We start from the raw sequence: 13,090 nt of genomic DNA, 5'->3' as shown, positions 1-13,090 counted from the left end.
TAAGGACTAATATTTTGAATGATTATAATATAAGAATTGAGTTGCATCAAACCAAATTTAAAAACCAATAACTGAGTTAAAATTAAAAAGAGAAAAATATTAAATTTTTTAGTTTCAAATGTAATTCTCAATTTGCGATTGAGATGCTCGTTTGCTGCTAAATGAATCAATATTTAAATACTGATTTTCCTTCTGTTCTTTTAATACCTGACTAACATTCATCTTTATTAATTTAGCTCAACCAAAACTGATGTTAAATCCAAATAAATTTAACCTGTGCATAATTGGTCTCTCCTTTTTAAATTTAATTTATAAGACCATTATACCCACTTTACATAAATCAAGAAAAATAATTGATGTTCTTAAAATTACTGATCTCTCCACAAATGCCCTCAGTAACATACTAGGCCCTTTCTCTTAATTAATTAGAAGTATCATTTTCAAACGGCATTTTTTTTTTTGCCGGGGGGGGGGGGGAGATGTATTGGTTACTGCTTAAATTTAGCAAGTTATCCCATGGATAGAAAAATCCAAACTTTGTCTATTTTATGTTATCAAAAAAAAAAAAGTTATACTACCCGTCCTTAATATAAGACTTCGTTTAATTTTTATTTTGGTTCTAAATATATGATCTCAATTCACTAAATCCCTCACATTTATCTATTTTTTTAAAAGTAGTCCTTGTAATAATTATAGGTTTAGCTAATATATTCGATTAGCAAGGATATTTTAAAAAAGATAATACTTATTTATTACAAATAAATAACTTAACTAGTTTTTTTAATCCACTCAAATCAGTCAACTAGATCTTATATTAAGAATCGGAGATAATATTATTTTTTTTTAATCGAATGCGAATCATTGATATATGGTTTGAGTTAGGGGCCAGACAAAAAGGATAAGCTTCAAGTTGGGGACAAAATAGATAAGCTTCAAGTTTTGAGAGTCAAAAGCAAACGAGGCACATGATCTTATCTGCTATGTCTAAAAATATTGAATCTTGATGATAAAAAGAATTTCATCATTTTTTACGGTTAGCCTAATAGGCTAATCTTTATGTATTGATATTATTTGAACTAAAATTGAATTGGATTTGAAGACAGACCAAACGAAAAAAAGGGGTATATAGATTCAAAAGAAAGAAAAGTCAGCCATACACAATGTCTAAATCGACGTGTCTTACATTTTAACCGACTATAAGGCGAAGAATAAATTATAATTGTTATTAAAATAATAGAGGATTGTGATCAATTATTAATGCAGTTAATAGTTTTTAAAAATAATCACAAAAAGTAATGACTCTTTTTTTCAAAACAAACGTTGGGCCAGCTTTTTTAATCCTATAATACCAAAGTAATTAAGAACTTAATGGATTTTCTGTGGCGTGGGTCCCACCAGAGATCCAGTCGTGGGGGCCCAAAGCTGGACCGATCAATGCAGTGGACACAGTGAAAGGCCCAGGGAATTTCGACTGTTCCATATATTGGGCTATATGTCCCAAGTGACCTCTTGAGCGATTGCAAGACACGCCCCGATCAACGGCTTGGCATTCATCATTGGTCAAGGGAGGAAAATATGTACCGATGGATTCCGGGAAGTGAGAAGAGATCGCGTGATACAGAGTGGCCAGCGTCAGAAAGTTCAAACTTTAAGCATTCGCCTCGCAACTCATGCAGGGAAACATTTGTTTATGAGAAACGACGTACCATGGCACGTGCGCACGTGACTCCTTGAACCAAACGTTCCTCTTTATTTCCCCGTTTTGTTTAATTATTATTTACCGGTGCACATCACACTGTTGGGAAAAAAAAAAAAAAAAGGCACTTTACACGGCACAGACAGATATGCATAAAATATAGGCACTCAATTTTTTTTTTTTGACCAGAAAATATAGGCACTCAATTTACTCCTATTCCCAAACTTATATATATATTTTAAAAGTAGCCTTATTGATAGCACATATTAAAAAGATTTTGACCAAAAATTAATTCCCACTTGCCATACACATAAGTACAGATAGCGGTTTAAAAAGGTCAAAACATATTTATTGTTAACAAATAATTTAATTAATTTTTTAATATTTATAAATTAGTTATTTAGATCTTATATTAAGAAGTATCGCTCAATCGATAGAAAACTTTCCTAATATGTATAATCAATAGCGAAAGTATAGAAAAAATTAAGAATTTAAGAGAAAAAATAAATAGGAGTCTTGCACTTAAAATAAAAATAAGTACCTCTACTAACTCTTATATTAAAGAGTGTCCTTGTAATTAATAAACATTGTCAGCAACTTTTTGGGGCAGGGGTAAATTTGGGATTTGATGTAACTTAATTGGGAAGAATGGCCCTATAAGAGGAGAGAAGGAAGAAAAAGGAGGAGGGCGAGAGACTTGTTGAGTTTGGAGGAGAATAATATATGAAGTATAATAACATTATCTCTAGACTTTAATATAAGAGTTAAGTCATTAATTTAGAAATATTAAATAAATTAATTAAGTTAGTTATTTGTAATAAATATATACTGGTTTTTTAAATTATTTTTTTAATCCTATACATTTAAATTACCCTTAGTATAAACTTTTTATAATCAATAAGAGTATTTTGAGAAAAAAATTATAAATTCAAAAAAACAAAATGAATTGAAATATTATATTTATAATAAATCTAATCTTCAACTAATTATTACATTGAAGGTCGTAATATTCTAATAATGAGTAAATGAGGTGAAAAGTTGGAAAGGATGCTCGAGAGGTAGGTGCAGACATGCATAACACCAATAATGTCTATCTCATGATCCCTTAAAATAATAATCTAAATCTCAGCCTTGCAATCCTCCTAATTAATTTCTTCTCCTCTGGTCAAAAAAATAATTAATTTCTTCTCACTTTTGACCACTCCATCTTCTCTTCTCTACTCGCATCCTTCCTTCACAATTTAACGCCTCTCTCAAAGTCTCAGCTTTATTATTTTCCCCTTTCACATCACCTTCCACCATAATTTAATTTTCATGAGCAAATGTGGAATATAAAATTTCTCCATAAAGTTTGACTAATTTATTTGATTTCACAATTCACATTACATATGCAAAACTCACTTATGTGTAGTGTATATTAATTAATGTGCAATTTGAAAAATTCTTTCCTCCCATCTCAAATAGATTGCACTTATAACTATCTCATTAGAATTATAAATACTTGAGTCATTAAAATGATATGAAAATAAAATAGTTTTTCAGGTTTATCCTTACTCAAAACTTGAAAAAGTACAAATTTAAAAAAGTCTTTCATATAAGTAACGGTGATTTTTTTTAAAAAAAAGTTTTTTTGTGCATCCATTGTATTCTATTCAGACTTATGATGTTATGCTTAAGAAAGACCTCAGAAAAAAAAAAAAACTTATAAAGCCACTAATCTGTTCTAAAAGTAAAAGACATTGGTTGTTAATTAGCAGTATATTTCAAAATTTAGGTTCCTAACGGTCACTGCTCCTGAAAAAGGTCCCAGAGTATCATCTTCCTTATTTTTAATGTTACTTTAAGAAATAGTGTGTAAATGTCATACTTCATAAATTAACTCAAAAAGTTTTTATTGGATTAAGAATTTATGATGCTTCGGGTGAAAGAAAACATTGGAGCAGAGCTGATCACATGTAACTTCAGGAATTTCAAATAAAAATTCATTTTGTATTTTTAGTAATATCATTTTTAGTAGAAATAAGAATGAAGGTAATTTTTTGTGCTGTAAATCAATGATTTAGATTCTCTATATATTTTGGCCATCAGCCTGCAATTGTTGCGGATATGTCAATTAGTTTGGGGGAAAAAAATCGTTAGCTTGTCTTATCAATAACATATTTCTATTATTTTTGGAAAATATTGAACGGCTGCCATGCTTATATGGAAATGATCTCTATTCTTTTGAAATATACTTTGTTGCATTGACAAAACTGGAAAATGGACGAATCGTTGCAATTTCATTAGTCAACAGGTCCTATACCTAAAAGACGGGGAAAGTTGTGAGAAACATTTCTTATCGTATAACTCACTCTTTTACTTTTATTTTTATTTATAAATCATATCTTTGATATGTTTTACACATATTAATAAAAATTTTAAATTTTATTAATTCTTATTTAAAATTTGATAACTTTTTGATTTTATCTCTATTTAATATATACACATAAAAAATCAACACAATAATAAATAAAAAGTAAAATTATATATTTATATGAAAGTTTTTTCTCTTTATCTTATAATAGGACCAGAAGAGTATTTTATATAAAGATACACAACGTCTTAGATTCTTGAGCGAGTACAATTCGTTTGTACCAGGTGTAACCTTTTTTTTTTCCCAAATTACATGCAACATATCTTTAGTTACATGCATATATAATTCATTTGCATATAATTAAAGATAGATTGTACATAATGAAAAAAAAAAAAAGTCACACTCACACAAGCTGCAGTCCTTAAACAAAATTTATGTACCTTTAAATAATAAATTTCGCAATGTGAGATTTTTCAACAATTTTTCCTATTGCTGGTGCCAAAATTTGTTAATCTATCCCATTTTAAAATAACAAGCTGCGTTTGGCCAGGGGTTTTAATAATCAAATCCTTAAACAGTTTAATTAAAAAAGTCAACACAACCCAATCAATATCAATATAAACTATATGATCTATAATAAATTACAATGTTATGTTTCTTTTTAAACTTGATTTTTCTTAATTTTAAAATAAAGTGAAATTTTGTGGAATTTATACAAGCAGCATGTATCAGTATAATTAATACAATATATAAATATTTTCAATATCTCATGACCTGGCCTGCCCTGCCCTTTCTTTCCCTTCCTCCTCCTTCTCCGTTGTTCCCTGTATCTTGTGCTTTGCAAGAGACAGTGAGACAGAAAAAGAAGACAAAAGCTGACCCCACGTTTTTCCATGGCTACACACTTATTACAATACCACCACCTCCCTCTCTCAAAGTAACCTTCTTGTCCAAAACAAAAAGCTCTCACATCACTCACAAAGAAAAAGAAAGCCACAGACGCACAACTCTACAGATGAAGAATCATTTGTACTGCTTTCTGTAAGATTCCGCCAAATCTCTGCGATCGAGCACCTAAACCCCACAAGAATTAAGAACAGAATCGGTATGCTTTGTGGTGATTAGAAGGGGAAAAAAACAGAGGAGGAGGCGTTTCAGAGATAGATCTCATAAAGGAAAGTAGGAGAGGGTGAAGAAAGGTATATAGTGAGAGAGAAAGAAAGATGGTGGGCTCAGGAGGATCAGTATCAGATAGAAGCAAAGAAGCTGTTGGGATGATGGCACTTCATGAGGCCCTCAGAAGCGTCTGTATCAACTCAGATTGGACTTATTCCGTCTTCTGGACCATACGTCCTCGCCCGTATATGCTTCTCTCTCTCTTTCTCTGTTAAATTTTGTTTTCTCTGTCTGGAGCTGTTTTCTCAACTAGGGATTCTCCATCTTAACTTGCAGAAGACTCAGAGGTGGTAGTGGATGCAAGGTTGGGGATGACAACGGTAGCTTGTAAGTATGGTTTCATGGTTTCTCTTACCCTCTGTTTGGATGCTAAGAAAATACCCAAAGCCCATCACAACAGTCAAATTCCCTGTGCCTTTGTACTACTGTCTGAACACTTTCTTAGCGTCCAAACAGAGTTTTAAGTATTTCCCACGAAACAGAGTAACGAAAGACTGAAAATTTAAGCAGACTTTCGCTCTGGGTCTGCTTTGTGGTAACGAGAAAACAGAGGAGAAAACACAAAATTTCAAGATTCTCTGCTACACTTATTGTTGCAGGAAAAAAAAACTGTTTCTTCTCGGCATCCAAGCAAAGTTTACAGTTTCTCCTTGGAAAACAGGGCAACAAAAGATCCTCTGGGCTTTAAGTTAGGAATTTTATGTACTGACATGCAACTTTCGCTTGAATTTATGGCAGGATGTTGATGTGGGAGGATGGTTTCTGCCGTGGAAGGGTTTCGGATTGTCTGGAAGACATGAACGGAGAAGAAGATCCAGTCAGAAAAGCATTCAGCAAAATGTCCATTCAATTATATAATTATGGAGAAGGGTGGGTACTGGGTAGGTGTTTATTATATTTTTATGGTTTCATTTCTGGATCTTCCTCTCATTTTCAACCCCTTTTTTTGAAAAAAAGTCTCTTTTTTTTTCCATGTATACTTGTGGGAAACTGGTCTATTCATTTTTCTTTGCATTGTGATGTCTGATTTAAGTGATTTAATGAACCAGGCTGATGGGGAAAGTTGCATCAGATAAGTGTCACAAATGGGTATTCAAAGAACCTTCAGAAAGTGAACCAAACATCTCCAACTACTGGCAGAGTTCGTTTGATGCTGTATGAACCAAACCAAACCAAACCAAACCAGAAGAAGCAGTTCATTCATTTCATTCTGATTTCTTTCTTTTTGGTTTCTGAAACTTGGAAGATGCTTTACTTTGAAGTTTGAAACAAACAGAATGTGGCGTTAAATTTGGCTTTTTTCTATTGACCGACTGACTGACCCTACTACGTTTTGTCTTTTTTGGTGATATTAATTGCAGCTTCCACCAGAATGGACTGACCAGTTTGAATCAGGTATTCAGGTCAGAATCACAGAATCAATCGTTCAGTTTTGCCCTTATGGGTCTCAGAATTATCATTATTATCGTTATTATTATTATTACTAATTGTTTTTGGCTTTTTGTTTCACATTTATTAGACAATAGCTGTGATTCAAGCTGGGCACGGACTTCTGCAACTTGGTTCTTGCAAGATAGTGAGTTCATCACTTTGCTTCTCTCTATAATTTGCAGCTTTTGGCTCATCACCATCTTCAGCGTATATTCTGGATTGAAGGATAAATTTAAGATACATGATTTTTGGGAAATTGGAACCCATGGATTAGGATATATCTCACATGGTGTTTTATATATTCATATACGGTGGCACTATAAAAAGTCAAAGAAATCAGATGTGTGGTAACATTTTCTTTTTAATAAAAAATTACATTTTTATCTGCTTATATGTATATTGACACCCATCAGGTTATTGCAAGGTATAACAAGTATGCGATTTAGTTGAAAACTTGCTTGTACTATCTTCGTGGTCTTGTTAACTACAAAAACTGTCTTTATTATGTTTTGATTAAAGAATATATTTATTTTAAAAAATGCATGGCTTTAATTTGTGTGTGTTTTATGTTATAGTGATGCATGCATGGCTTTTAATTTTGTGTGAATATAGATTCCAGAAGATCTTCATTTCGTTCTGAGGATGAGGCACACGTTCGAGTCTCTGGGATACCAGTCCGGTTTTTACCTCTCCCACCTTTTCTCTTCAACCAGAAACCCTTCTTCTTCCTCCTCCTCCACCTCCGCCGCTGCCGTCACTCCCATTCATCCACCGCCTTCTCTCGTCAACTGGCCTCATCATCACCACCACCGGTCACCACTCCTTCCTTCTGCAACTACTTCCATTAATCTCTCCTCTCCCACCAACTTCCACAACTCGTCAACACTCGGATTGAGTAGTTCTATGCCTCATCAACCCAGGGACCAAACCCACCTCTTCCTCCACGACCATCATCCCTCTGATCAGCCGCCGCCATTGGGCGGCCATGGAAACGACGACCTCAAATGGCAGAACGGGCTGTCGTTTTTCAACCCAGACTCGAACCCTAGTACTGGAAGTGAGTTCCAGAAGCAGGAAAGCACCATGGATAAGTTCAAGAGGAGCTTCACTCTACCTTCAAGAATGGCTTTGTCTTCTTCGTCTCCTGCAACTCCATTAATGGATCGTCATCAACATCATCAGCAACAGGAACAGGAACAGGAACAGGAGCAACCTGTGGATTACAGGAAATCAGAAGGAGGGTCATACCAGGATGTGATGGAGACCTTTTAACTTGGAACAATAATGGCGGAGGCTAGCCAGGGCAAAAAAGTGGGTACTTGATTGAGAAGATGATGAGATGATGAGTTTGTATGTATGCGTAATAGTTCTTTGATCGTGTCCCTTTTTATTCCCTTTTTTCATGTGTTTTTGCCTTTTCACTTTGTAGTTTTGTCCTTATGTTTCCTTTCTTTCTTTCCTTTTTCTTGATTATTATTAGTCATACTTTATTAATGATAATTTCTGTCTTAGCTCCATACAAGGTTGAAGGTGAATGATGGACGCTAGTCACAGTACATTGGCAGTTAAAAGATAAAAAGGGCAATAATTTAGTCATAATTCTTGATATATTTAGGGTTAATATAAACTTTAATTTTTTAAAATTATTCCTGGTTTTAGTTTCTCAAATTTTAAATCATAGATTTTGATCCCTTAAATTTCTTTTTATTTAAAACATCATTTCTTGTAATAAAATAAAAATTTGAATCATTTTATCTCTTAAAAGATTAAAACTTATTATTTGAAATTTAAGAGACTAATATCAAAATGAGAGTAAACTTGAAAGATCAAAGATTATATGAACTCATATCTTTTATCATCAGATTCAATTTCAATACGAGTTTGATGATTATGAATTATTATAACTTCAGTTCACATAATTATCCCCTTCTTATGTAATTCTCTTACAAGCTTATTATATTATCATATTAGAAAATAAAATAGTAAATATGTAAATAATTGTGTGTGTGAGAGAGAGAGATCCTAGTTCAAATTCAAAAGAGAAATCATATCTTAACTTTCTTGGTATGTTTTTTATGTTCCACCCAAAGAAACTTTGGGTGTAGCAAAAGGGAGACATAAAGAAAATGCTGAAAAGGAAAAGAAAAGGATAAAAAAAAAAAATGGTGTTGAATATATAATGGGATCATATCTATATTGTGTTTTTGTTGCAAAACGAGACGTGTTAAGGGTTAATTGGTTGAAAGTTTCTATAAATCAACGATACCTTGTAATGCAAAATCAAAGAATATCGATCAGACTGAGAAAATGTAAAGTTTTTTAAAATAATAAATTAATTAAAAAAATTGAATAATATGTTGCTAGGCAATTACTGCGAGCTAAGTCGCCTGCATGCATTTACAATATTATAATTAATTAATTAGTTAGTTAATCACATTTTTTTACATGATAGTAGAATCTCCAGAATTAAATAACGAAGTTCAACTTGATTTTTGAATAAGGTACACAGTCCCTCACATCCTTATTATAGAATAAATTCATGGCCCCAATACAAGTCACCTAAAACGCTATTAGTTAGCATTATCTAATTTTATGAAAATTATTAAAAAGAGAATTTAACTTATAGTGTTTCTCTATTTTTAATAAAGTTAGCAAATTTTAAATTTTAAGACAGATTTGCTGAATTTTTTTTTTTCCCCCCTCTCAATTCTGATGAAACGATTGAGAATGATAATAATGGAGTCAAGGGAGGAAGGTGGTGTGTCAACATATGCAAGTAATGATGTGAGGTGAACAATTAGAAGCAGTAGATGCCAACTAAACATAGAGATTAACAAATGGTAATGATGGTGTTACCAAGTTTGATGAAGAAATAATTAGGTGGGTTTTGGAAAAATTAAAGATAAGATGTGTTTCATCATATTGTCACTAAGCTAGCTAGCTAGCTAGCCCACAAGCTGTTGATTTCTCAATCTTTGTTCATCTCCCATATTCAATGAAATTACTCATTCATTTTTTTGTCTCCTTCTTTTGTTTTCTCCAAAGCGACCCCAAATAAATAATTCCACTATCAAATATGCCTGTTCCCACCGTAGTTTTTTTTTTAAATGCAATTAATAATTTATTTTGAAACATATCTACCATCTGTTAAAATAACAAAAAATTCAGTTTTTTTAGAATATAGACTTTTGTTGTTGAAATTAAAAGTCATATTAAATAAATTTAGTTTAATTTAATTTAAAATTTCAAATTGAAACATCTTCTAACTTAACTATATATATATTTGTGCATATTTGGATAAAATTGGATGAAGATCAACGATGAGGATAAAAACTATTTAGATTATCAAATTAAATTAAGTTCAATTAGAAAATATGATGTGATCAAAGACCTTTTGATTAATGAACTGATTAATCAAGGAGACAAAGTGTGAACTGCAAAAATATTTGGTGTTTTTTCTCAGAAGAATCACTGGTCCCATTTGAACCCTTTCTGCTGGGACCACCTCTTCCAATCTATCCCAATTACTAGTATTTGTTAACTTTTCTTCAAAAGCACTCTTAAATTGTCGACATAAATTAATTAACATGGTAGAGAAACTCGGAGGTTTATCTGTTGGGCCGAAGGTCCATAGTGGACCAAGCCCAATATCATGATTACTTTGACTCATGAGAAGGTCTTGTGGGCCTAACAAAGTATCTTCAGAACAAGCTTTGAAAAGTTTGGCCCAAAAAACACCCGAATAGCTTAATTCATTTTGTTGGATTACAAAGCACAAGCGACAGATATAAAACAGCAAGCCATCAAAGAATTGGTCTAATTGTTTAAGAAGTAAACTCATAATTCTTTACGTCATGAGTTTGAATCCTACTGTTAATATGAGAAATTTATTGATGAACAATCTATAAAAATATCTATTAGCACTCTCTAGATCTGGAAACATGTCTTGGCTGTAGTGAATCGTGCACTAACTCACTTAAACTTTTTTGTATAAAAAAATATAAAAAAAAACAATTCTTGATGAAACAAAATTTTTTGAAGACTTATATGGAAGATATTGATATTTAATGACATTCTATTTTTGACATTATTCTCAATAATATAAAGAAATTAAAGTGCAAATTCTATGTTAGGAGTTTTGTATTTGATTTATTTAAATTTTTTAAAATTAAAAAATTATTCAATAAAAATTAATTTATTTTATTATAAAATTCCAATCTATAATATTAAAAAATATCATGATCGGCGCAGAAAATTTGGCAAGGAATGAAAAGATCAAGAGACTTAAAATCGGGTCTGAGTCAGATCCAACGCATTAGATTCTATTTGCAACCTTTATATTTGTTGTAAACTCAAAATCAAAAGTCAAAACTATAACCTTTATAAATTTCCTTTTTTCCCCCAATAAGTTTCTAATTTTTGTTGTTGCTCTATCTAAAGTTAAGTGGTTTTACTTTAAATGTATTTTTTAAGTGTTGAAAATTGGAATCATCCTTCACATATATGGATATGTAGTTATACTTTTAAACAAAAATTCATAAAGAAGAGTTGATTGGGCTCAATTGCGTCACATAAAGAATCAAAGAAATACGAAGAACTATTAAAAAAAGTTATCAAATGGGAATTTTTAATTAATGTTATATCTAAAAATTTCATTATCAAATACTACCTCCAGTTCTAAATATAAAACTTCGTTTGATTTTTATTTTGGTTCTAAATATAAGACCTCAATTCACTTTATCTCTAATATTTATGTCTTTTTTCCTAAAGTAATCATTCTAATAATAATAATTCTAACCAACACACTTGATTAGTAAGGATATTTTAGGAAAGAACACATATTTATTATAAATAACTAATTAACTTATTTTTTAATCCTCTTAAATTAGTTAACTAACTTTTATAATTAGGATCGGAGCTAATACATTCTTTAAGTCAAACGCCCCTTGGCCTCATGGCATTTAGACGCACTTCGTGAAGCATAGCTTGGCAAACTAAAAGAAACTTGTCAAACTTGAAAATTAATTATCTGGCAAGTTTTCGAGGTATTTGGAACATAAGAATATTGATTGATTGGTAAATTATTAAATTATTGTAGTTGTGTACGGTTATAAAATTTTAAAAGTTTGATTAATAAAGGTTAAATTTGAAAGACCAAGTCAAGAATTAAGTCGAACTTAAGGATAGATTATTTGGAAAAAAAAAAAATAGTAAAAAAAATCCTAAAAATTAAAAAATTATATATAGAGACTCATTATAAAAATTTTCTCTATTGTTGCCGTAAAGGATCTTTATTTATAATTTTTCTATTTTCATGATTTTTTCTTGTGATTCTCCCAAAAAGTAGAAAGTAATTTAATAAAATTGAAAAGAAGTTAATCATCCAAATAAAAATAGGGAAAAGAGAGGGACCCGGGGGGACTATAATCAAGGAAGGGAGTAATGACGTGTCATGGCGCGAACGGGTGTGATTCTTTGTTGGGATTGAAAAATGAGAAAGAGAGACAAAGAGGGAAAGTTTGGTCGTGTCAACCAAACAATATTCGTCAGCTTCAATTCTGCACACTCGTCTCTCCCTTGTTCCCTCGCCCCTCTCTTTCGCCTACTCTTCCTTCGATTTTGTCTCTATCTTCGCCTCGGTCTGCACATCGCCTCTATTCATACCTCCTTCTGTCCTATATATACACACCCAGGCCTTCCCGCCATGACTGGCAAAGAGATTCTTCATAAAATAAAGGTATGGCTCCCCCACTTTCCTTTTTCATGTCTTCAATCATGACCCTTTTGACTGAATTTCTTTGGGTAATGACTTATTTGAATGATTTCATCGCATTTTGCATCTTTTCATAGCTTTGCTTCTAGTGCAATTTGCTTCCTCTATTCTGTGATGGGTGAATGTTCTAGATCTTCCTGTGTTGTTGGTGTTCTTTCTATGATCAATTGAAGATGTTGGATATGATTGATGGGTGGTTTGAGCTCCAATTGTATCAATGCGTTCATATATGCGTGCCTTCTCTTTCATTGGTGACTATCGACACGATGGCCTCCTTCTACGTTTCTGAGCTTAAATGTTCAAAATTTTGAACTTGCTTGGGTCTGTAAAGAATGATATATCACTGTGATTGAATGACGATTCATCATGCTTTGTCTTTCCATCGTGTTTCATCCCTAATATGCAAATGTTCGCGATAAGACAAAACCAAGATGTTGGGGTGTGCTCTCTTCTAGAACCCAGCTGATACCTGGCATTACTGATTAACGGGGCATTTGGATTCTTTTGCTTCATTTATAGCCGTTGGTTTGGTTAATGGTCGGAAAATATCTACTTCTTGTGGCCAACAATCTATGGAATTTATTGCAATGCTTCCTTGTTCCTGTAAGAGCAAAGCAGGTTGGATCACGGGTTGAAAACTCGGTTTCTTTCCTTTGTTAAC

At 32.2% G+C, this 13,090-nt stretch overlaps 1 protein-coding gene across 1 annotated transcript; it reads left to right on the top strand.

The window, feature by feature from the left end:
- The first annotated feature begins 4,880 nt into the window (after window positions 1-4,880).
- LOC114752252 (protein RICE SALT SENSITIVE 3-like) lies at window positions 4,881-8,173 on the top strand. Its single transcript, XM_028940978.1, has 7 exons — window positions 4,881-5,409; window positions 5,502-5,552; window positions 5,964-6,095; window positions 6,275-6,380; window positions 6,587-6,628; window positions 6,745-6,801; window positions 7,269-8,173. The coding sequence occupies exons 1-7, from the start codon at window positions 5,273-5,275 to the stop codon at window positions 7,926-7,928; spliced, it is 1,185 nt and encodes a 394-aa protein (XP_028796811.1). The 5' UTR covers window positions 4,881-5,272; the 3' UTR covers window positions 7,929-8,173.
- The last annotated feature ends 4,917 nt before the right edge of the window (window positions 8,174-13,090 follow it).

Source organism: Neltuma alba, unplaced genomic scaffold, assembly GCF_004799145.2.
Source record: "Neltuma alba isolate B1F8T4 unplaced genomic scaffold, ASM479914v2 tig00007300_pilon, whole genome shotgun sequence".
Lineage (NCBI taxonomy): Eukaryota > Viridiplantae > Streptophyta > Magnoliopsida > Fabales > Fabaceae > Neltuma > Neltuma alba.
This window is presented reverse-complemented; position numbering and strand designations above follow the sequence as displayed.

Excerpts from the sequence above, each read along its gene's own strand:
- LOC114752252 (XM_028940978.1), top strand. The coding sequence starts at position 5,273 with ATGGTGGGCTCAGGAGGATCAGTATCAGATAGAAGCAAAGAAGCTGTT. Across the intron at positions 6,381-6,586 it reads GGCAGAGTTCGTTTGATGCT|CTTCCACCAGAATGGACTGA; the intron begins GTATGAACCAAA and ends TATTAATTGCAG. Across the intron at positions 6,629-6,744 it reads AGTTTGAATCAGGTATTCAG|ACAATAGCTGTGATTCAAGC; the intron begins GTCAGAATCACA and ends CACATTTATTAG.